General features: G+C 38.9%; 1 protein-coding gene across 24 annotated transcripts in view; it reads left to right on the top strand.

The window, feature by feature from the left end:
* Positions 1–11,610, top strand: part of LOC145306520 (salivary peroxidase/catechol oxidase-like) — a 48,529-nt gene extending 36,919 nt beyond the window's left edge. Inside the window, exons 20-27 of one of the 24 annotated variants that reach the window (XM_080148689.1) lie at positions 3,815–3,869; positions 5,042–5,180; positions 5,878–5,955; positions 7,275–7,379; positions 8,924–9,017; positions 10,797–10,921; positions 11,056–11,323; positions 11,468–11,610. In XM_080148689.1, coding sequence (XP_080004815.1) covers positions 3,815–3,869; positions 5,042–5,180; positions 5,878–5,955; positions 7,275–7,379; positions 8,924–9,017; positions 10,797–10,863 — 538 coding nt within the window. In that variant the 3' untranslated portion in view covers positions 10,864–10,921; positions 11,056–11,323; positions 11,468–11,610. Of the gene's footprint in view, positions 1–3,814; positions 3,870–5,041; positions 5,277–5,877; positions 5,956–7,274; positions 7,380–8,923; positions 9,018–10,796; positions 11,324–11,431 lie in introns of those variants that run through there. The other 23 variants (XM_080148690.1, XM_080148688.1, XM_080148686.1 and 20 more) reach the window with 23 other exon arrangements.
* Positions 11,611–23,672: the final 12,062 nt, after the last annotated feature.

Raw genomic sequence — 23,672 nt, 5'->3', positions numbered from 1 at the left:
ATAAAATTCATTAAAAAGCTCATAGAATTTATTAAAACAATTTTGGGGTTCTAAACTGTTAGTTACATTTTCCCAATTAACATTTCTTAATAGATTGATAAACCCAGTAATTTTTTCTTCATTAATATTTCTTGTAAAAAAATAAGATTCTTTACTTGCTTTATATGAATAAGGTGTTATTGTGAAAATTGGGAAATGATCAGATATATCATTTAATAAAATTCCTGAATGAAAACTATTATCTTTTGCGTTAGTAAAAATTTGGTCAATACATGTTGCTGATGTCCTAGAAATTCTTGTTGGTCTTGTTATCAAAGATAAAAAACCATTTGCAATGCAATTTTCAAGGAAATCATTTGTTTTTTCATGACAGTGATACTTTAAGATGTCAAAATTAGAATCTGTGAAAATGTAAGAGGCACATTTAAAAGACATTAATTTACTTTGTAGGTTAGAAAAATTATCAATAAAAAAATCCATTTGTTGAGATTCAGTAAATCCCATTATAGAAGTATTAGGCCGGTAGACATTACTCAAAACAAATTTTTCTTTGTTATATTCAAGTTGAATTGTGAGTGACTCAAATAAGCCTTCTTCAAATGTTGACAATTCATTCAATATTTTGAATTTTAGATTTTCATGAATATAATAAGCTATCCCGCCGCCCCCTTTATTCTTTCTACATTTATAGATAAATATATAATCATCTATTTTAAATATATCTTGGTCATAAATAGTCCAGACTTCTTGCAAAGATATTACATCTATTGTAACTTTATTTTCTTTTAAATAATCTATATATTCTTTAAGCTGAATAAATTTACTATTAAGACTCTGAATGTTCCAAGAAAGAAATTTTAATGTTTGAAATTGCTTACATTTTTCAATAAATTGTTTGTTATTAAAATATGAACATGCCAAATCAATTTCATAATACGGATTTTCATAATTATTACCATTTAATGTAGAATCTTTATATCTAGATAAGAAATCATATTCAATATTATTTAAAATCTGACAAATACTACCCACCCTATCGAAAATCATTAGATAAATATAGTGTGAGACAAATACATAAAGGGTATGATGAAGAAACGAAGTTGGGGGAAAATAGGGAGAAGTTTTTAATGAATGAAAAATAAGGAAATTGGGTGTAGATTAACATGTAAACAAAACTCAGCCTACAAGGGTATTATATTAATTTTACATGAAGCAATTTTTAGTTGCGAAGCTACTCTATAATTTAAATATTATAAAATATAATGTAAGAGGATAAAACTTAGAAAAAAAATCAAAGTATTACATATAATAGAATCATAATGTTTAACATTTAACAATATTTCTCAATTATTTGATTAGGTGTGATTTCAAACATTTTCACTTTGAATACTTTATCACTCTTTTTAGTAATAAATTTGACAATTTTGCCATCTAGATGCCAAACTTTTTCAAATTTCTCAGATTGAATCAATTTTTGCATGACAGCATAACGGCGTTTGGTAAGATCAGCAGCAATACGATAACTTTTTGTGCCTTTTTCACAATCAATTTTCCGAACCTTAGCAAAATTTTTGTTGGCAAGAATTAGATTTCGAAGGTTGCGATTTTTGAAGCGCACAAAAATAGGTGGGCACATATAGTTACCACTCTTTGGGATGGGCAATACATGAGCTGTTTCAATGTAATCTGATGGATGTTCAACGCTGAAACCAATAGAATCTTTCTTTTTGTTCAAAACAGGCCCAAGCATCTCATGCACCGCAGCCATGCAAAGCTTAGCATGGTCATATTCAGAGATATTTTTGGCTTGGGCTTCTGGTACGAACAAACCATTTATACGCACACAGTAATTCCTTGATGCCTGCTCTCTAGCATCCACTCCTTCTCTGACAGCCTCAAGTCCTTCCTTTAAAGGAAGTATATCCTTATCATTAATTTGTGCTTTAAATGCAGATAGCTCGCTTTTTAAAGCATCTAAATCTGCCTTTTTAGGCCTGGACTCAAGATCTTCATTAAGCTTCTTTACCTCCTCTTTCAGATCTGTATTAGTATCCTGCAAATCACTCATGGCTTTAGAAAGAGAAGCCAGTTCTTTCTCATTTGCAGTAATACGGGCAGACAGACTCTCAATTACTTCTAATTTAGATAGCCTATCCTTAATATCCCGAATATCTTCTGATAGTGTAGTTTCTACACTTAAATTGTTAAACTTTGACATTTTGTTAATTTGATCCCTTGTATAGGAAATGAATTAGAAATACATGTGTTTATAGGATGAAAACTAAACACTAACTGATAGTTAGCTCGTTTATTTAATCTAAGCAAGTTAAAATTTTTTAATTGAAAACTTTGATTGGTGATTCCTGTAACAATAAGGGTTTAGAAAGTGTAGCAACTCTGCAATCGGTACTTCTGCTTTATAGCATTAGTTTTTGATATATAGAAGATGTAAGTTTAATGCAAATTATTGCCAGTTTCCCAAGTGCCAAGTCGAGCACATACCCCCCCCCCCCCCCACCCCATCTCCTGACCTTGAAAAAAGGAAGGGATACTTTCTAGTTTGTTTCTTAATTATATAAGGTCAGGTTAGGATAGTTTATATTGGGTACCAGGGACCCAGGGGTTGTCAGTGCTCAAAAGACACTTTGAGGGAAAGCACCGAACATCTTTTATAAGTTAAGACATCTTTTTCCATAAAGTCAATACAAAATTAACAGAGATAAACTATGAATAATGACACATAAAAAGAAAATGTTAAAAATTATCTAATTTTCACAACAAGAGCTTCTCCATAGTACTTTCTAGCGGTAACGCTCCTAAAGGACTCTTGGGCACCTGAGAGAAGAGTCGATCCTCTAATCTTATTTAAGTTGTAATAACTGAAACATTCCCTGGATCTATCAGAAACTTTACTGTAAAGAAGAAACAATTGCATACATATATAATAGGGTTGGGCTGATACTTTTTTGGCTGGATACCGGATATCCGGTTGATTTCTAATGACAGATAATCGTTATATGGCAAATTACCGGATATCTGGCCGAATAAAAGAACATTGGCCGAATAACTGGATATCTGGCCGAATAACCGGATATCCAGCCAAATACCGGATATCCGGTTGAATAACTGCATATCCGGCCAAATAACATATATTTGCTGGATATCTGGCATTATAAATCAGCCAGATATCCAGTATCCGTCCAAAAAAGTATCCGGCCCAATCCTATTATATATGTTTGCAATTTGACAATTTTGTATTTGGAAGATTACTTGCTACACCTTCATATGTTATAATTGAGACTGCCCCCATTTTTTTGGGTAAATTTCAGGTATATATCAACACACTTGAATTGAAATTTTGTAAAAATCTTTAAAATTGGGATGGTACAAAAGCCCCAAAAAAGCCATAAAAACAGGGTTATTTGCAGATTTTAAAAACTTTGCAGTGCTTGTACCGTCGCAATTTTTGCATTACAGAAAAAATATTTTGCATGGGTCATTTTTATGCATAAATCAACCATATTTTGGCTGGGGGCAAAAATTTTAACAAAATTTTTCAAATCCGGGACGGGGTAATGACCATCTCACATCTGCTCCTTAAATAGGCTTGCCTGTTTGTTTATCCTTGTTTTTTGTATACTTTATATTCAGCCTGATATCCAGTATTATAATTCAGCCAGACATCCGGTAGTAGAAATCAGCCGGTTATTTGGTATTAAAAATCGGCCAAATATTTGGTAGTATAAATCAGCCGGATATCTGGCCAAATATATTTTCTGCCTATTACTAGTTGTCATCTTTGTCTAATGTTTAGATGGCGTAAATGGTGTGGACTTAAGCCTATCACGGACTGGAAGCAATTGTATGAGGTAGGTTATTAACGCATATTAAACCTTAACGGTCGACCCCCCCTCCGGCTTTTTTAATCTCATTTTCTGTGTGTGAAAGATAAAGAGCCCAAACTGCGTGACTTTTTAAGTATGAATGACACATAACTGAGAGAGCAAAAATATTTTTTTGACTTAAACAAAGCATTTTATCCTACCAAAATACTAAAATATCCTCTAGTAGTACATCCTCATATGAAATACAGGTGTTCAAGTCAAATTTAGGTTCCAGGTATGATCCTGCAAGTCCTGATCCTCCAGGTCTCCAGAAATCTTTAAAAGGCTCCTGTGGCCGCAATTTATGACTTAGACTTCAAATTTTAAACTTAAGCTTTTCTTACATGTCTACATGACGTATTAAAATTTCATAAAGATCCGCCGCCGTTTTCCCGCCGACCGCCGACTGCTGCGGCTGGCAGCTGCTAAGTACAGCTGCGGCCGCTGAAATTTATAATTTGATATTTCTAACATAAAATTTACATAAAGATAAACATTTTCTTCTAGCTTCAAAGATAAAAAAATTATAGCCGTTTGAAATTTTTAAGTAAAAAGGACCTAATAAAGGTTGTTAAATAAAAGGGGGAAGGAAGCGAAAATTGACTTTGACTCACTTAAGGTCGAAAATTCATTACCAAACAGGGGACAAGCACAAAATTTTAGCCCTCTAGCTCTAATGGGGACTGAGGTAGAATGAACGCCCCCCCCCCCTTCCGACCGATTAAGGTGTTTAATTAATATGCAAATCTTGGATGCAAGGACGTCCAAGCTTTTTTGTTTCAGGGGGGAATTAAAAATTTTTTTTTTTTTTCTGGGGGGGGGGGTGGGGTTAATTTTATATGAAATAGGCAAGGACGCAAAGAATTTTTATCTTGTTTATAAAACATGAAATTGAAAGAAGGTCTTCTAACTATTACCTTTCCTTTTAAAACCACAATTGAAAATGGGGGATCGACTCCCCCTCCCTTAAGTGTACCTAGAGGCCCGTAACAGCGTAGCTCCTTTACTGGTTTCAGGCAATTCTATTTTCTTAATTTTTGGGCCAATCTGGATTGTTCTAGGCTATTTTTCTAGTCCCTCCCTGCCTTTTCGAATACAGACCCCTAGACAAGGGGTGTAACTGCTAATTTACTTAAAAATATTTTACCTTTTTCCAGATATTCTATGATTATGAAACTGTGGACTTGATGAAGAAACTTTACCTGAGTGTAGATGATATTGACATCTGGGTGGCCACCATCTCGGAGAAGACCCTGCCAGGCGCTACAGTTGGCCCAACTGGTGCCTGTATAATGGGTAAGTATTTAATATTGACTGACATCTGGGTGGCCACCATCTTGAATAAGACCTTGCCAGGTGCTGTAGTTGGCCCAACTGGTGCCTGTATAATGGGTAAGAATTTGATATTGACTGACATCTGGGTGGCCACTATTTCAAAAGACCCTGCCAGTTGGCCAAACTGGTGCCTGCATTACGGGTAAGTATTTAATATAGATATCTATGAAAAATGGGGATAGATTTCACTGCTTTTTGGCAACCTATTCTATTGATGTCAGGAAGTACCCCATACCCCATCTCTATTCTGGGGAAAATCACCCCCCCCTCTTCCTTTCCCTGTCCTATGACGTCAATAGAATAGGTAGGCCAAAAGATTTAATATCTATCCCAATTTTCCTAGGGCACTAAACTGCAGCTACTTGGATCGTATTACAGACATCTTTCTGGATAGTAAAATAAGTTGCATACTAGATTAGTTATTTTTCGCATGGTATTATAAACAGCTTTTCACGGATTTAAAAATGTACAATTATAAGATTAAAACCAGTTTTGTTACCTCTGAGATGTTTAATATTATGATAGGTAGTACATTTTTATATTCATCGAAAACTAAATATAATGATACGATACATGATTTTTCAGTATGGCTTAGAACCGGTTCTAATCCATCGGTTAATCAGTTTTGAAGTGATAATGGACATATCCTATGTTCTAGGCAGAGGTATGAAAGAACTGAAGATTGGAGACAGATTCTGGTATGAGAATGCTGGTATGAAGAATAGCTTTACTCCAGGTTAGTGTTTTAATAATGGTTGAAACGTTTGAACACTTAAACCAACCAATCAAAATTTGCTAAGTCCCAACAAAGTTGTTAAGCAAACTAATAAGAATACGTTATTATAAAACTTTGGGGACTAGTGTAATAAACAGCTTATTGTTTCCTTTCCCTCTGTATAATAGAATAGTATTTCTGAATGTATGATAATGTTTTCATTAGATTTATTTTTTTTTAAATGGTTTCTCAGCTTAGCTTTTAGAACCTCCAAAAAAGTGGTCTCTAAAAAGTTTGTCTGTGTGACTCTATGTCATACATTGAGGTTTTTCAGTTCACTTCTTCCACAAATTATAAATGTTTTTTTTTGTCATTTCTAAGTGTGGCCCTTGGGGCTTCCAAAACAGTGGTCTCAATTCAATTATTTTAAAATAGTTTTTAATCACTTTTGTGGCCTTTGGAACTTCCAAAACAGTGACATCTAAAGTTTGCCTGTGTGTCTCTGTATCACACATTGGAGTGCTACTGGGATCTACTTTTGGCTAAGTTTTTAATGAGTGGTACATTTCCTCCCTATTATCAACCCTGAGGGGGGGGGGGTGCTAAGGGGTCTGTCTGTCTGTCCCTTAAGATCTCGGTAACCACTGAACTGATCGGATTCTACTTTTCAGGGTTTATACCTATTGGTCCTGTGGTGGTTTTAAGCTATTTTCTTGAGGGGTGGGACACCCCCATCCCCCCCAAAAACTAAAAAAAAACACCTCCCAAAAATTTTTTTTTTACATTTTTGGTAAAATCTCAGTAACTGCTGAACAAATCGGGCTCTACCCTTCTGGGAATATACCTACTGGTCCTCTGGTGGTTTTAAGCTATTTTCTTGGGGGATGGGACATCCATCCCCCAAAAAATAAAAAATCCCAACTTCCAATTTTTTTTTTTACTTTTGTAAACAAAAACCAGTAATTGGGGTGGGGGAACCCCACTGCACCATGGGGCGAAGCCCCCATGAATCCCCCCCCCTCAAAAAAAAAAAAATATTTTAAATATTTAAATATTTTAAATATTTTTTTTTATAAATTTTAATTTTGTGTATGCGAACAATTTAAATTTTTACGAATTGAAATTTTTGTGTATACAGCAAACAACCTGGATTTAATTTGTACGAATTGAAATTTTTGTGCATAAAGCGCACAACCTGGGTTTAATTTTACCATAGGGCAAAGCCCCTAGAGGCTAGGGGCGAAACCGCTAGTTTTATAAACGCCAACACACATCTTTACGGAAAATACGCAAGTACCTCTTTCTTAAATCTGAGAAATTACAGATCCTTCTTTTTTTAGATCAACTGGCTGCCATCAAAAAGATCAGATTTTCCAGTCTGGTTTGTGAAATGACTGATGAAATTTACCAAGTTCAGCCTTGGGCACTGGCTCTCCCTGGTCCAGGTAGGTTTAATAATGGATATAGAATACGTGGATATTGTTACAGGCAACTTTTTGTTGGGTGGCTAATTTAGTCTTCTGATTTTGGTCAAAACATTCTTCCATGGTCATAGGAGGGGATAGGGTAATGTTATAAGGGGGGAATGGAGGGTATTGTTATATTAGCCAGCTGGGGAAACATTTGGCAGGGTATGCGAGAATCTCTCACAATATCCACATAATCTATATCCATTGGTTTAATCCATCTGCTGCAATATTTTTAAATGTCTTGATAGTTTTTAGGGGGTGGGGAAGTTTGTACACTGATGGAAAATGAAAATTCAGAGCTGGATCTTTAAATCATTTCAATGGTGCGCCAAATCGGGGTGAACCAACTTTCCACCAATGAGAGTACAGCATTTTACAAAATGCCGCGCTGTGATTGGCTGAAATTCGGCGCACCCCGATTTGGCGCACTGTTGAAATGATTTAAAGATCCAGCTCAGTATAAAATTTTGCCCTGTACGTTTGGGCTTGTTTTTATAGTTATCAACCTAATTCTTTTTGCAAACTCTCATATGATTGGTTCTACCTGTAAAACTTAAAAAAAATAATTTTGGGTCTTTCCTTCTAGGGGCTAGTGGGGCAAAAGACTCCTCTAAACACTAAAATTTTAAGCATTTAACTTATTTTTAAAGATATCGAGCTGGGTTTTTTTGAAACTATTTTCACATAACTGAAATAAGTAGTAACTTATGATTTCATTTATGCACTATCCTACTAGGGTCTTTTGGGGTAAAACAACCCCCCCCCCCCTAAATACTAAATTTATAAATTTTGAGCTTACATGCCCCTAGAAGTAAAGTGCAAAAATGAAATATGGGGTGGCTAATCAACTCATTTATGTAATAAAAGATTAAATTTAAAAATCAGCTCAATATCTTCAAAAAAAGCACATAGCTTAAATTTTAGTTATTTGGGGAGTCTTTTGCCCCACTAGCCCCTAGAAGGAAAGTCCCAAAATTTAATTTTCAAAGTTTTGCAGGAAGATCCAACAATATAAGAGAATTTACAAAGAGAATTAGTTTAATAACCATAAAAACAAGCCCAAGTGTCCAGGGCAAAATTTGATACTGAATTTTTATTTCCTATAAGTGTACAAACTCTCCCCCCCCCCCTCCCTATATATTGACTCTTTTTAAAAGTGGTTTAATATCAATTTTGTAAATTTTACAATATTTGTACATGAATTTTATATTCTGCTGGTTGATCTGTTGTTTGCTGTACTCTCTGATTTGTTGATCTTAGCATAGCCTTTATGGTTGTTATCACCCTTGTTTTTATCTAAACAGAAGTTGTTATTGCTGTACTTATAATATTCATCCAATAAAAATATATAGTATAGATGTATGACCAGGCCGTGGTAATATTCCCGTCACTGTTGGTTGATTTTCAAAGACTCAATTTAGGAATCTGCACAAGGTCCTTGTGATGGGGACATACAGTTATAAAACTCCTTCCCCCTCTAGTGTTTTACCCTAATATTCATCCTATTCTTGTTTCTGCAGGGAATGAGATGGAGAGCTGTTATGATATACTGGCAAAGTACCCCATTGATCTATCTGCATGGGATAATGAACCCACCCCAGAAGTACCTGAAAGGTAATACCTACATTTTTTAAGGATAGGCGTTTTCTGAGATGACCCGATACGCTTATCTGTAATTAGGGACTGTCCGTACGTATGTCTCTACGTAAATGTTAACTCTTAAGGGGGGGGGGGGTTTTTAATGCAACCATCTCGTAATCAATGATTAAATGGCACTTAGAATTCGAATTTCGATCAGAAATTTTGCATGAATAATCCTTGGTAGGTATATTTTCCCTAAATCTAACAAAAAGTTGGAAAAGTAACGGCTAACGGCTGGCGGCTCAGCTGTTTTGCCATTTTATTACTATCTTAAGAGCAAAAAAGTCACGAAACCTATCTTCACATAATACTTTTTCTCACTTCAAAACCTTATCAAACGGTTCTAGACGGTAGCAGTTGGTACTAGAAATTTTAAAATTGGTTATTGCTATCATTTAACATGAATTAAACCAAAAATATGTTTTAAAAAGTTGATTCCTACGTAATTAATGATGAATTTGCCCTGAAAATAGGCAAAAAACGGCTAAACGGCTGAGACGCCAGCCGTTACTTTTCCAACTTTTTGTTCGATTTAGGGAAAATAGACCTACCAAGGATTACCCATGAAAAATTTTAGATAGAAATTCGAATTCTAAGTGCCATTTAATCACTGATTACGAGATGGTTGCATTAAACCCCCCCCCCCCTTTATGCATGTTAAAATTGTTTTATTAAACTTAAAATGATGATTCCTGTAACAGTTAGGTAGCAACTCGATAATCGTTTTTGTATGATATATTTATTCTATTAATCTGTTTTTGTAATATTTATTCCTTAAATAACAAGGTACAAAATCAATTCATACAAAATGTAAGTATGTCCTTCAACAGTACTCATTCTTTAAATATTTTTTTTCACATTTACTTGCATACTATTTTAATATTATTCTGCATACTAACTTTATATATCATACAGTCTAATTTTAGAGCTTTGTTTATGGATGTTGTGTTTCTTGTTAGATTAGATTTTAGTAAAACCGCTGTGTTTATACTTTTCTTCAAATAAAATATCTGATAAGGCTGCTATCTCGGGTGCTTATCATCATACCAAACTTAATTTAATTTTTTGCATATTAGAAGATATTTTAATTGAAGAATAAAACTTTTTTTTAGAAAGTTTATCATTACACTTTACCAATTAGGACTATGCAAGACTTGTAAGAATAAAATGCGCGGTCTAAAATAAAAAAAAAATAAAAAAAAACTATTGTAATGTGAAAAAATTATTTTTTCAAAAGTCCTTAACTTTGACAGATTTTTATTTTTTTTTTTTGGGGGGGGGGGTTGTATGATACTCACCCTACTTCCGTATACAGTTTGGAACATTTAACTTGGCCTTCCTTTAAACAGTATCTAGATATAATGGATATAGAATACGTGGATATTGTGAGATTCTAGCATACCCTGATAAATTTATTATTCTGTTTATTAAACAAGTCCCAAAAGTTTTATAACGTTTTCTTATTTGTTGGCTTATTAACTTTGGGGACTTTTATTGAAAATTTGATTGGTTGGTTCCTTAAGTTGAGTGTCCAAGTGTTTCAAACACTAATTGTAATCTATCGAATGAGTAATTTTAAGTATCATCTCGGGGAATGTACTTTAATTTACTGAAAATTATCTTCTCCTACCCTGACCAATGTTTAAGGACCATATTAGCAACCTAAATTTATGACAAAAATTACGCTGTCACTATATCCACGTATTGTAAATCCATAAAAAGGTTTTCGTTCTAAACCTTATTATTGTTTAGGTACTGTACAACCAACTGTGCTGGGTCTAGTGGGATGTCCAGTGGTCAAACGTGGGATTTGCCCTAGCTAAATGCTACCAAATTGAGATATATGCGAAGATGAGGGACATGTTTTGCGAAATTTCGTAATATTGGGTGTTGGTTTGTAGTCAAATACTCTTATCAAGTCAAAGTGTTCTTAATTATAACCAAATGTAAATATATGAAGAGGTCCATAATTATCAACAGCTTCACTACAACCCAACACTTAGAATTACAGAATTAAGTGAAAGAAATAATTCTCCTTATTTGTTATTAACACACCTTTTTTTATTATTAAACCATGTTTAGTTCAGTCTATAATTTTGATAGATTATAAAAATATAAAAACATAAATTACTGAAATTAAAATTAAATTTGCTGTTGGTCTTTTGTCCATCCTTGTTTGTGTTATTGTTAGGATACATTGTATTGTTTTTGATTTAGCACACCAAAAATGTTTTTAAACTTGTAAAAAGCAAGAAAGTCTTTTTGCGTAATTTCGTAAAGTTGGATGTTAAGTTGTACTCTTATAAAGTCAAATTCTTCTTAGGTATGAACCATTTCATTCAAATACATTTGGTTTAATTAAGAGCACTTTGACTTGATAGCATTAGACTACAATCCAACACCCTTCTTTACTAAATTACAAGAAAATATGTCACATTTAATTAAATTGATGGGAAAAAAAGATTTTATTTGGATGTCCTTTCATTACTTTTAGTATATGTAAATTTATTTAAATTTTTATTATAGTTTTAAACTTGTATAAATACTAAATAAAATTTTAAAAATATCTTTTTTTATATTAGTTGCTAATGTTTAAGTCTTCTTAACCACAAATAATTTGATAATTAAAGTTTGGTATGATGATAAATAGAGAATCGAAAAGGAGATTAATTTTCAAAGCTGCTAGCTGCTAACCATACATGTCATGACCGCACACTCTGTTAAGGGTCACAAGAAGTTATATAAATAATTTGGAATAGCCAAGTTACAATAAAGCATACGGAAAAATTCATTTAAGAAATGCGGGCAATGGAAGACTTTTTCGCGCATTTATATGCATTGCGAGATAACTGTACAATATCGAGCAACGACTATTTCCGATTATTTATAGTCCTGTTTTATTAGGGTAAAATTTTTTGCTAGTTCAATCTATACGTTTGACAGTTAGCAGTCATTTACTAAGTATATTTGCGATAACTTTTATTTAATGAAATCTTCCAATTTTTAACATGTACAAAACGGCCTGCTTACTTGCTTCAAGATCCATGTCAGATCTATATAGGAAATAAATGTCTATTAACGAGCTCAAGTTTTCCAAGGAATAAATGACTAAAACTCATAGTGCTCCAATAATCCATAATAATCTCTCATTGCCCAGAACGATAAGACTCATTATTTTACTTTATTAAAAATAAATTCCTTTTTTTTATTTCATGTAGCTATTTGCCTTATATTGATGTATTTAATTTCTAATCATAAAAGAGAAAATTTAAATTTATAATATAATAAATTTAAGAAAACTCTGTTTTAAAAGAATTCGATTGTGGCGACATTTTGTGTGGTCAAATATTAAACTAAAATTGTAATCAGCATCATTAACCCTTTAGTGATGGTAATGTAAAGAAAAAAATATAATTTAAAAAATCTTTTTAAAATCATTTAAATTATTAAATATTTACTTTCTTTTAGATAGTAATGCCGGGTGAGGAAAATAGATTTATTGAGAAATAGATATGCATAAAGAAAACTAGCCAATAGGGAGATAATTATATCGAGCCAACTCTAGTTATGTATATTTGTATACTTTTTGAAATTCTGTAATAAGAGTATTGATTTTGAAAACCCACGGGTTTTAAATAATTAGAATTAACAATTAGAATTTAAAATCAGGCATAAGGTATAACCAACGAACCTATTTCAACTATCTTATAGGTTTTAATGCTTAATCCTTGCGGGGGGCTTATTTGTATATCCATATCTTAACCTAACCTTTATAAAAATACTTAATTTTATTAATACTTTAACACTCCTGCATTTGTCTACTCTGACGTGTGAGACTCCTGCGTTTGTCCTAGAACTAAAATAAAGTATGAGTTTAATAAATCATTTTAAATCAGCTCCGTAAAAGTTTAGGGCAAATAGTTTTTTGATCAGGTGCCATATCACTGCTATTTTTTATGGTCCATAAAATAGAGGAATTACAATACATTTCTTGTCAAAGTAAATTAACCAGAGGCCCCCCCCCCCCACAGTCAGGTGCCTATTAACCAGAGCCCCCCCCCCCTCCCCCAGTCAGGTGCCTATTAACCAGAGCCCCCCCCCCGGGCCCCCCCCCCAGTCAGGTGCCTATTAACCAGGGATAAGACGATGGATGATAAATTAATGTACATCCCCAATGATTATAAACAAAATTGCTTTTTCTGTAGATTAAGATTAATGTTGGAAAATGGGTCATTGAAGGACTCAAAGGTGGAAAAGTAATACACACCTTTACAATATATTATACTAGCGGCTACGCCCCTAGAGGACTCTAGTGGCACTTAAAATTTTCTATGTTGCGTTCAAATCTCTACATAATTTTTATGTGATTTTTCTTGAGAGGGTGGTGGTACCCTCCCCCGAAATAGTTATAAACCTTCCCGGGAACTATGAGAAGCTACCCTGTAAAGGATAACCCGATCGGTTCAGCGGTTAGCGAGATCCCTCACTACAAACAAACAGACAAACAAACAGACAGACAGACATCGTTCTACTTTGTATTATAGATAGTTATATCAGGAATCGAATGGAGTAAGAAAATGGCCGGTAAATTTATGCACATCACCACTGAATAAACATAATTACCCCTTTTGTAGGGGTTGAAACGTTTGGACAATAAACTTAATGAACCTACCAATCAAAACTCGATAAAACTTCCCAAAGTTGTTAAGCCAACGAATAAGAAAATGTTATTATAAAACTTAGGGGACTAGTGTAGTCAGCCCTCTGGATAATATAAAACTTTGAGGACTAGTGTAATAAACAGCCCAATGTCCCCTCCCTCCCTAGTTCAATCCCTAAGTATCTCCTTCAGGAAAAAGACAAACGTGTTCTTTTTTTTCTTTTGTGCAAAAACAATAACATTTTGTTCCCCATTCCCAATATCATAACAAATACAGATACAAAATATAGAGATTCAAAACAGAAAATGAGAAAATATCAGAAAGTCGTTTGGGGATATTGTACTGTAAATGATTGCAGTACCCAAAGTTTTATTATGCATCTCAAGTGACAATACAATGGACGGTAAATTGAAATACATCCACATGATAATAAATAAAATTACCCATTTTGTAGAGAAGAGCTAATGTAAAAAATAACATAGTTATAAGCCTTTGGGCAGTTGGCACCCATGTAATTTACAGTTCAATGCCCCCTACCTTCCCGAGCTATATAAACATTCGTTAGCAAAAAAAACTTTGGACAGTTTGTGATCTTTTAGAAAGCAATTTTCGTGTTAAAAAAGATTTCTTGAATATCCCAAACCAATTTCCATATCTTTTAGAATTTCACACTATAATGTAGAAGAAATTTTTTTTTTGCAATTTTATCAAAAAGGGCCAACTGTAAAATTAGCTTTTACTTTTTCCGTATGTCAAGACTTTAAGGCTGTGCAAACTGCTTAAATAGGTATTTTCAAAAACCTGGAATTTCTTAAGCCTACCCGGCCGTGCGGTGAAGAAAAAAAAATTGAATTGCTGAATTAAAGCCTGGATGCTTACATAACATAACAAAGACTATCTATGACTAATACCTCACTTTTAAATCACATATATCTCCCATCCTACTATCTTTATATAATTTTATATTTTGTTTTCTACATAAAAACATAGAACATGATAATTTCTTTGAATAGCGGCAGGTTTAACAGCTTCAAAAATCAGTGCTATCCAACAATAATCGGGTATAAAAAAAATCTATGATAGTCTGACTGCTTTTAAGCAGCTTTTTAGCTGATTTTCCTTTTACAACTTTGAAATAAGATAACCTTTTTATAAGGTTTTGTGATTATAAATTTTTGCTTATTCACTCTTTTTCTTTTCTTTGTTATGATAACAGAGAATCTGCTTTATATCTCAATATATATTGTACGTTTGTATATGGCACAAACGTTTGCTTCGCTAAATATGGATGTTGTCATCCTTGTTTTTAGTTGTACAATTTTCTTCTCTTTTTTTTGTGGCGACTAAAATTTAATATTTTGAACTTTTTATTAGATTGTAAGCTAAAACATTTTTTCAAAGAAGTTGTATCAACTTTTTTGCTTTTTATTTAAGATAGCTAGCCGGTCCTTTCAGTAAGTAGTAGATGTAAAATTTTTCATAGAATTCAGATATTCAATCGGTTTTTTTGTAGACCTCTTATTTTTTAAGTAATTTAAGTTTTTTAAAAAAATAATTAAGTCGGTTTTAAGGTACTAAAACGCAACAAAATAAAAGAAGAAAATAGCCAGTATAAACAAAAATAGTAAGATCTTTAATTTGACACCTTACTTTTAAAATTCTGTTGAGTAATTGTTGAAAAAATCTATTTTTTTAACCTCGGTTTAATCAAAACATTAAACCTAAATATTTTCTCATACAGACATAAAAAATATGGGTTCATATATACCATTAGAATGAGAAAAATAATATGAATCCATTGTAAGCAAAATTGAAAAAGTTTAAAAAAATTGTAATAAAAAATAGAAAAAAATAAAAAAGTTATTTTAAGAATTGTAAATACTAAACTAGCCAATCACAAATCACAAAAATTGACGAATCGGGAAGCTTAATCTATAAAATTAACCTATAGAATTGCCAGAAAAAAAGGAGAACGTTCATACAATATATATGTGGTATTCGGCAACTGTGAGCCATGCCTATGGCACCCCTGACCGGGGTTCGGGGAAGGGCCATAGGCCCTCCCCCGAGTCCTGGGGAAGGGGTCTGCCGACCCCCTCCCTATACCTAAAATTAATGATTGAATCTGACAAGCTTTATTATGGTTAAGCTGCATTGTTAATTCCCCCCACCCTTTCCAGGGATGGGGGATCATTATTGCCCAAACTGACTATTGTATGTGTATTATAATGCTTTTTATGTTATGATTATTTATTCCTATCTGTGTAGCTATTGTTTGTTGTATATAACTTCAGTAACTCTTAGACCTTCAATAAAGGAACAACTGAATAGATGCTGTTTGTTATTTAGTGATTGTTAGAGAAGCGTAGCTTCTCTATAGTAAGGTGTCCACGTCTGTCACACTGCCGTAGTCTTTTCGAACTCTGGTGTCTGCCATTTATCCTAGGCGGATACCACAACTTGGTGACAGCTGTGTGAGATTACGGCAAACCACAAGTGTAGAGCAGACGCGCAGCTGAGGCTAAGGTACTCCCAGCAGTGAAACTGGCAAAACTGACACAAGCAACCTGAATTACCCACCCTGGATAGCAAGGTCTAACTCTGCATCCGGCAGTTGTGGAAGTGAAACAGCGAAACTTGACGGAGAACCGCGAGAAGCGCCGACATCTAACGGAGAATTGAGCGCTCAAAGGGCTGAAACAGGCCTGCGGACTGGCTGAAACAGGCCAAATAAGTGCAAACGGCTGAAAATAGGCCAACATTTACTGCAAGAGATAGCAGGATCCGAACCAGCGGCGCTAGCAGGACGGGACATTCCCTGCCGCCATCAGCCGGATTCGGATATACGGCGCTAGCAGGACGGGACATTCCCTGCCGCCGATAGGCTGAAACACGCCACATAGCTGCGAGCTGCGAGCCAACATACGAGTGTAGTGTACCAAAGCAGAGAAAACTACGTCAACTCCAAGTATCCTGAGAGGCTACAGCGCAGCCACCCATCTAGAAAAGCAGATATTATATCACATTGCAGTGATTACCACCCTAGTGTGATGGTTAAACAATAGATTTATGAGCAAGGATTGGCAAACAATCTGTTGTGTATTGTGATAACAACTAAAAATAGAACAGGCTTGGTAAGCAAATCTGTTATGTATTGTGATAAGGCCAAAAATAGAATCTAGATGTAATATAACAATGCCTTGATAAACAATCTAACCACCCAAGCCTCCAGCACAACAAAATACACCCCTTATTCCAGAGGAAAGGGAGGGGCCCACTCTCCATTGAAGACAATACAATCAAGGTGACATAACAATAAAGCCTAGGATTAAGGAGAAAGGGCACCATTACCTCATCACACAGTTACCTCAAACCCACAGCACTCCCCCCTTCCTCACAGGGAGACGGACGGATTTACCCCGTCCCCTCACGCGATTCCCCCCTCCTAACCACACTTGACTAAGTCCGCCCACGGTGTGGAGCTAGCGACCGGGAAAACAGAGCGCCATTTACGGGTCGCATAACGGAGTTTGGGAAATATCATAAAATTCAACGGACAAAGCGGACCAATGAGAGAGCGAGTTGAGGGATAAGTGCGCGTTTTACCTGTGTGCGCGGATTTGACGGTGCGTAAGCGCGCTGCAAGGAAAGGAGATTTCACGCACACACACACACACACAGGAGCGGAGCTACTCCATAGCATCTAACAGAGGTATTTTTAGAAAATAAAGCATTACAAGCTTCTCCCTCCTATCTATAGTGTGATAAAGGAAAACCCAAATCAGTTCCTGACAGCAGTTCAGACCCTCAACAACTATCTACCCCTACCAGCCTACTCTACACCCTCAGAATAAAACTAGTGATAAGTACAGCTAAGTTATATCTTTGTAACTAAACTACCAACCTAGTGATAAAACAGTGTTGGCTGTTAGGCTAGAAAGCCTCAAGTGACAAACCATTTATAATATTGCCTTATAACTTTGTGTCCCGCCGTTGAACCGTTGACCCGATGGAGCAGCCGCAAGCGCCAGGAGGCGACCAAGCCCAAGGATGGCTCCAGGATGACCCCCAGCCAGCTCCAGCCGAGTACCGCAAGCTGATGCTGAGTAACCTGCCGGAGTATAGAGGACCGCCCAAGCAATCCTGGAGTTCCCACATCCGCAGACTCGAGATGTCATGGGCGGCTTACCGCGTGCCGCCCCATGACACCCTCAACCGCCGCAACGCCCTTTTACTGTCACTGGTAGGGCAAGCGGCGGAAATGGCTTCTCATCTGTTTGGCGAGGCAGGCCAAGCCTTGACATACGAACAAGTCAAGGCCGAGTGTGAAATGTTAATTCGTCCCGCCTTTGAATCCCAGACTTTGAAGCAAGCCTTCAGGGATTACAGGCAACACTCGACAGAACCTATACCAGCATACATATCCACAAAGTGTGCCTTGTATAGGGACGCCTACAGCCATGAGGATCTCGAATTATTAGTCGATGAATTAAATCGTGGCATTCGTAACGCTAATGTGAAACGTGAAATGATGAGTCATGAGATCGCCTCTGTACCTGAGTACACGAGGCGAGCCATGTTCACCATCACAATGATTACCAAGCAGCTGAAGGAGGGTGTGTGCCTAGTGGACGCCACCGACGGGCTCACGGGATCAGCCAGCATCCAGTTGCCCACTTACGACGAGTCGGAGCCAATGGAGATTGGCGCCTTGGCTCCGGGTCTCCACCAGATGGGGAAGGTCGCTCCAGATGACAAGATTCCAGGCCGCTGTTTCCGCTGCCAAGGGAAAGGCCACCGAGCTCGAGACTGCCCGACGCCTATGGAAGTCAGCCTAGAGGAGAGACGCACCCAGCCACGCCGTGACCGTCCTGCCAAGTGCAAGCGTTGCCACTATGCCGGCAATACGGCGGCCGAGTGCAGAGCCGACTGGGACCAGGTAGCCGGCCGTAGGCGCACCGCAGACAAGGGTGCTCACCCAGGAAAGCCCAACAGAGTAGCCCACATGGAAGGGAGCGCGCCCCCAGCACCACCGCAGCAAGCAGCCGCCCCCAACGCAGCGGGCCGAGCCGACGGAATGCCACAGTTTGGGACCGTTCCAGCCAGGATCAACGTACTGGGAGGCGCAGCTGAACCCAACCAGGTTGGCCTGGGCTTCAGTCTCAACCACCTGGGGCCGGAGTTTGTGCAACCCAACAACATCGCCGAGCCAGAAGTTCTGAGGCCCCAGCCTTTTAGCCTAAACATGATGGAGCCTGCTCGACCGAGCCTACCCAGCAAGAGTGGAGGGGCGCTACCCAGCGTCACTGAGACGGCGTACGGGGAGGCCCTGGCGGCCGTTGAACGAGAGAGGCAGGAGGCGCTAGCCAGCGCATCAGAGTCGATGTATGGGGCGCCACCCGGCGCCGCCACCTGCGATGACTGGGGGGTGCTATCCAGCACCTCCAACCTGGTGCCTGGGGCGACAACCGTCGCCGCCACCGAGATACCTGGATCCTGGACCGAGCCAGCCTCCAACCTGGTGCCTGGGGCGACAACCGTCGCCGCCACCAAGATACCTGGATCCTGGAACGAGCCAGCAGTCCCAGAGGAAGGGGTGACACCTGTCACCCCCAGCCAGCCAGCGCCACCAGCCTGTAGGGAGAGCCCAACTATACACCATCCAGCGCCCCCTGCCAGCCGAAGGAGCCCAGCTGCCCAGCACTTCCAGTCGAGCCAGGATAAGTTAAATTTAACAAATGTGTTGTATCCAAACTATTGTAAAACCCCAACCTTGCCTGTGCCCCCTGCACCAGAGGCTGGGGAGATTGAAATTTGGGGATATAAGGACTTGCCTGTGCCACATGCACCTGAGTTCCTAGGGCAGGGGAGGGACGTGAGTCAGGGCGAGCCTGTGCCACACGCACTTCAGCCCCATGCCACTGGGCATGCCATGGACAAGGGAAGGGACCCCTTGGTGCTAGGGGAGCCGACACCCAGGCAAGCGCCAGTCGCCTGCCAGTCCGTCATTGGGGAGGGTATCGGGGTGCCCCGGACACACAAAGATAACGCTCAATGGAAATTTGTATCTAGCCTGTAGCAGCCCAGCCGTGTCCAGCCCCGAGAAGCAGCCGTGACCCGAGCCGAAGATCCCCAGCCGCGTGCGCGAGGTAGATGGCTGTCTGGTAGCTTCTCACACTGGTGGATGGTCCTGTGGGGACTACTGCTGGCAGCCGTGTGGCCTACAACCAGCTACGTCCTGGTGGGGTGGGACTGCGCCAACCCCACCCACATCACAGCCTACAATAAAGAAAAGATGTGTAGCACGGAACCGCTACACCAGGAGGTGCCCCTGGGCCATGAAGTACACGTCCTGCAACAAGTCAAGATTAGGGAAACAACAGGATACAGTTGTCAGCTCACTGTGTCCCAGTGGACATTCAGGTGTGGGGTATGGGGTCACCTCAAGGTGACCTCGGTCCCCACCCTCATGAGGCCAACCAAGATCGATCCAGAAACGTGCCGAGACCTGGCCAGGAACCGAGTCTACACGCTGCCAGGCAAGACCCAGCCACTGACGTTCCAGCTGAACCATCCCCTGTTCTTCACCCTCGATATGGTGGGCGCCCTCGTCAACAGCCCCAAGGGGGTGGGTTGTGAAGGGGAGGACGTCCACTTCGAGGGCCAGCTGTACCGCAATGAATTAGTGCTCCAGGAATGACGGCTGCTGGTCAAGGAAGAGACCTACGTAGTAGAGGATGGACGGGTGGAGTCCCAATCTGACCACCTGGCCTTAGAATGTCCCCATTCTGAGCTGTCTTGCATCACTGGGGAAGCAACCTACGTGTGGGACCACCTGGGGAGAGATTGCCCCTTGAGGCTGATCCGCAGCCTCCAGCCTAGCCTAGTGATGGATGCGTTCCTGGTTGACCATCAAGCCCAGTTTTTCATCAACATGACCAACCCCACCTCAATAGTGAACTGCGACTTTGAGGCCCATGCCACCAACCACCCAGCATTGTTCGTGGCAGCTGACCCGGCCGCGGCAGCGCTGCCCAGAGTATCGGCCAGGGATGTGGATGTCCCCCTGCAGGCCCAGATACATGCAGGTTACATTGGATTCACCCTGGAGACACGCATGAAAAGCACAGCGGCAGAAGAAGTAGCGGCCAACTGCTGGAAGCTCCAGCAACTAGACCCGGCCCACCCGGTGCGTGTCCAGGGGAGCACGTTCTCTGTACTGAGGGGAGATGTCCTGCTCCAGCTTACCTGCCAACGCAACAAATACGTTGTCCGTGAAAGCAAGGAATGTTGGGACAAAGTACCAGTGGAACCCACAGGATTTGTAGACGCCGTGACACGGGTGTATAGCGGCCACGCCACCAAGATTCCCTGCTCCTCCACCTACCCCCTGACTGTGCACGCGGAGGAAGGCTGGATAGAACTAACCCCCGCACCTAAGAAGAGGCCAAGCAACTGCTGACAGAACCCTTGGATGACTTTAGTTCAGGAGGCTTGTATTCACAGGCTGAGTTGAACGACTGGCAGCAGCTGCTAGCATTCCCAGCGTATAAAAGCGCCATGCTGACCGGCCTGTCCTATGGCTCGTGCGTTCAGCAAGGTAGCTGTTCGGCCGCTGGAGACCATGGGATCGTGTCCTACAATATCGACCGACTGGCAGAGGAAGGAGAGGCCGCCCTGGATGTCTGGGCTGGGTTCAGACAAGCTATTCACGAGTGGGGAGATGGCGCAGCCATACTGTGCTTACTGTTGTTGATCCTCAAACTGCTGGGGGATCTGACCATTATTTCCCTGGCAGCCGCACAAGGAGGTGTACGGGCCGCCATGAATGCGATGTCACAAGTGTTCCTGTACCATCCAACCTTGTACAGGAAGGCCTTGGCCAGAGCCCGGCTCACCCATGCCAAGTCCCGGGACTTTTCAGTAGACTGGGATGCCATTCCCATTGGCCGGGAAGCCGCCGAGGAAATGGTGTCCATGAAATCGACCGATAGCAGGCATGACCGCCCAGGCAGGGCTGGACCGCCCTCTGGAAGACCCCGCGGCCCCTCGGGAGGCCAGGCTGCCGCTCAGACGGTCAACTTGGCAGCCAGTGCCGCAGCCGCTGCCAACAACAACCAGAATGCCCCGCTGCTGACCGGCCCCGTAGCGGCTGTGCCCCACGCCAACCTGACACCTGCCGGCGCCGAGCTACGTGTCCAACCAAAGTCAGCCTCTACCTTCTATCCCACGTTGGGAGCCCATCAGCCCTGAAAAACTCACCACTAGGATTCCATTGAATCATTATCATTTGTATATATCTTAGCCCTAAGGAACGGGCCGAAGGCCTCAACCACTGTCGGAAGTCTGGTAGGGAAACCCTCTCCCAGCCTTCCGAGGGGAGAGTTGTGGTATTCGGCAACCGTGAGCCATGCCTATGGCACCCCTGACCGGGGTTCGGGGAAGGGCCATAGGCCCTCCCCCGAGTCCTGGGGAAGGGGTCTGCCGACCCCCTCCCTATACCTAAAATTAATGATTGAATCTGACAAGCTTTATTATGGTTAAGCTGCATTGTTAATTCCCCCCACCCTTTCCAGGGATGGGGGATCATTATTGCCCAAACTGACTATTGTATGTGTATTATAATGCTTTTTATGTTATGATTATTTATTCCTATCTGTGTAGCTATTGTTTGTTGTATATAACTTCAGTAACTCTTAGACCTTCAATAAAGGAACAACTGAATAGATGCTGTTTGTTATTTAGTGATTGCTTCTCTATAGTAAGGTGTCCACGTCTGTCACACTGCCGTAGTCTTTTCGAACTCTGGTGTCTGCCATTTATCCTAGGCGGATACCACATATACAATAGATACTACAATAAATATAGTGATATTAAAGAACATGTAAAGAATGAAAAATTATGAACAAATATGCATCAGTCTGTTTATAAACTTCAAAACAATGCAGTTAAAAATACATTATTGTTTCTTGTGTTTAAAAAATATCTGCTACATTGCATTGTCTTTTGTTTAGGTTTTATTCAGGTTTTATTCAAGCTAACCCTTTAAAGCCGAAAATTATGATTCTTAAAATAAACTTATTTTTTTTATTATAGTTTTATAAAACTTTTTCAATTTTGCTTAGAATAGATTCGTAATATTTTTCTGATTCTAAAGGTATATATGAACCCATGTTTTTTATGTCTGTTTGAGAAAATATTTAGGTCTAAAGTTTTTATTAAACCGAGGTTAAAAAAATAGATTTTTTCAATAATTACTCAACAGAATTTTAAAAGTAAGGTGTCAAATTAAAGATCTTATATTTTTGTTCATACTGGCCATTTTCTTCTTTTATTTTGTTGCGATTTAGTACCTTAAAACCGACTTAATTATTTTTTTTAAAAACTTAAATTACTTAAAAAATAAGAGGTCTACAAAAAAACCGATTGCATATCTGAATTCTATGAAAAATTTTACATCTACTACTTACTGAAAGGACCGGCTAGCTATCTTAAATAAAAAGCAAAAAAGTTGATACAACTTCTTTATCATATTCTTTTATTGCTCCAATTAGGACAGAAACAATTAATTCAATGTCTCTCTCTATAGAAATAATTTATTTTAGGTTAAATCATAGATATTATAATATTGCAGCCACACTTTTGCCTCAAATTTGATCTCGCTTGTGTGCAAACAAAAATTCAGAAAAGATGGATTGACTGTTTAGAAACAGGTTTAAACATCCAACTTAATTTTAGAATAATAATATGACATTTTCACGGATGCTTACACGCAGCTGTCGAGACTTAGTTATTAGTCTTGTTTGAGATTGACTAAAACTAATATGTCAAATCTCAATACTCAATGACAAAAAGCATTATTAGCTACCTGAATTTCATCTATTTCATTTATCTATGCTTTGATGCACCAGAGAGGAAGGGGACAGTGGGCTTTATATAACACTAGTTAATATAATAACGTTTTCTT

The sequence above is a fragment of the Acartia tonsa genome, chromosome 14, assembly GCF_053477335.1.
Source record: "Acartia tonsa isolate MP-2025a chromosome 14, ASM5347733v1, whole genome shotgun sequence".
NCBI classification, from domain to species: domain Eukaryota; kingdom Metazoa; phylum Arthropoda; class Copepoda; order Calanoida; family Acartiidae; genus Acartia; species Acartia tonsa.
This window is presented reverse-complemented; position numbering and strand designations above follow the sequence as displayed.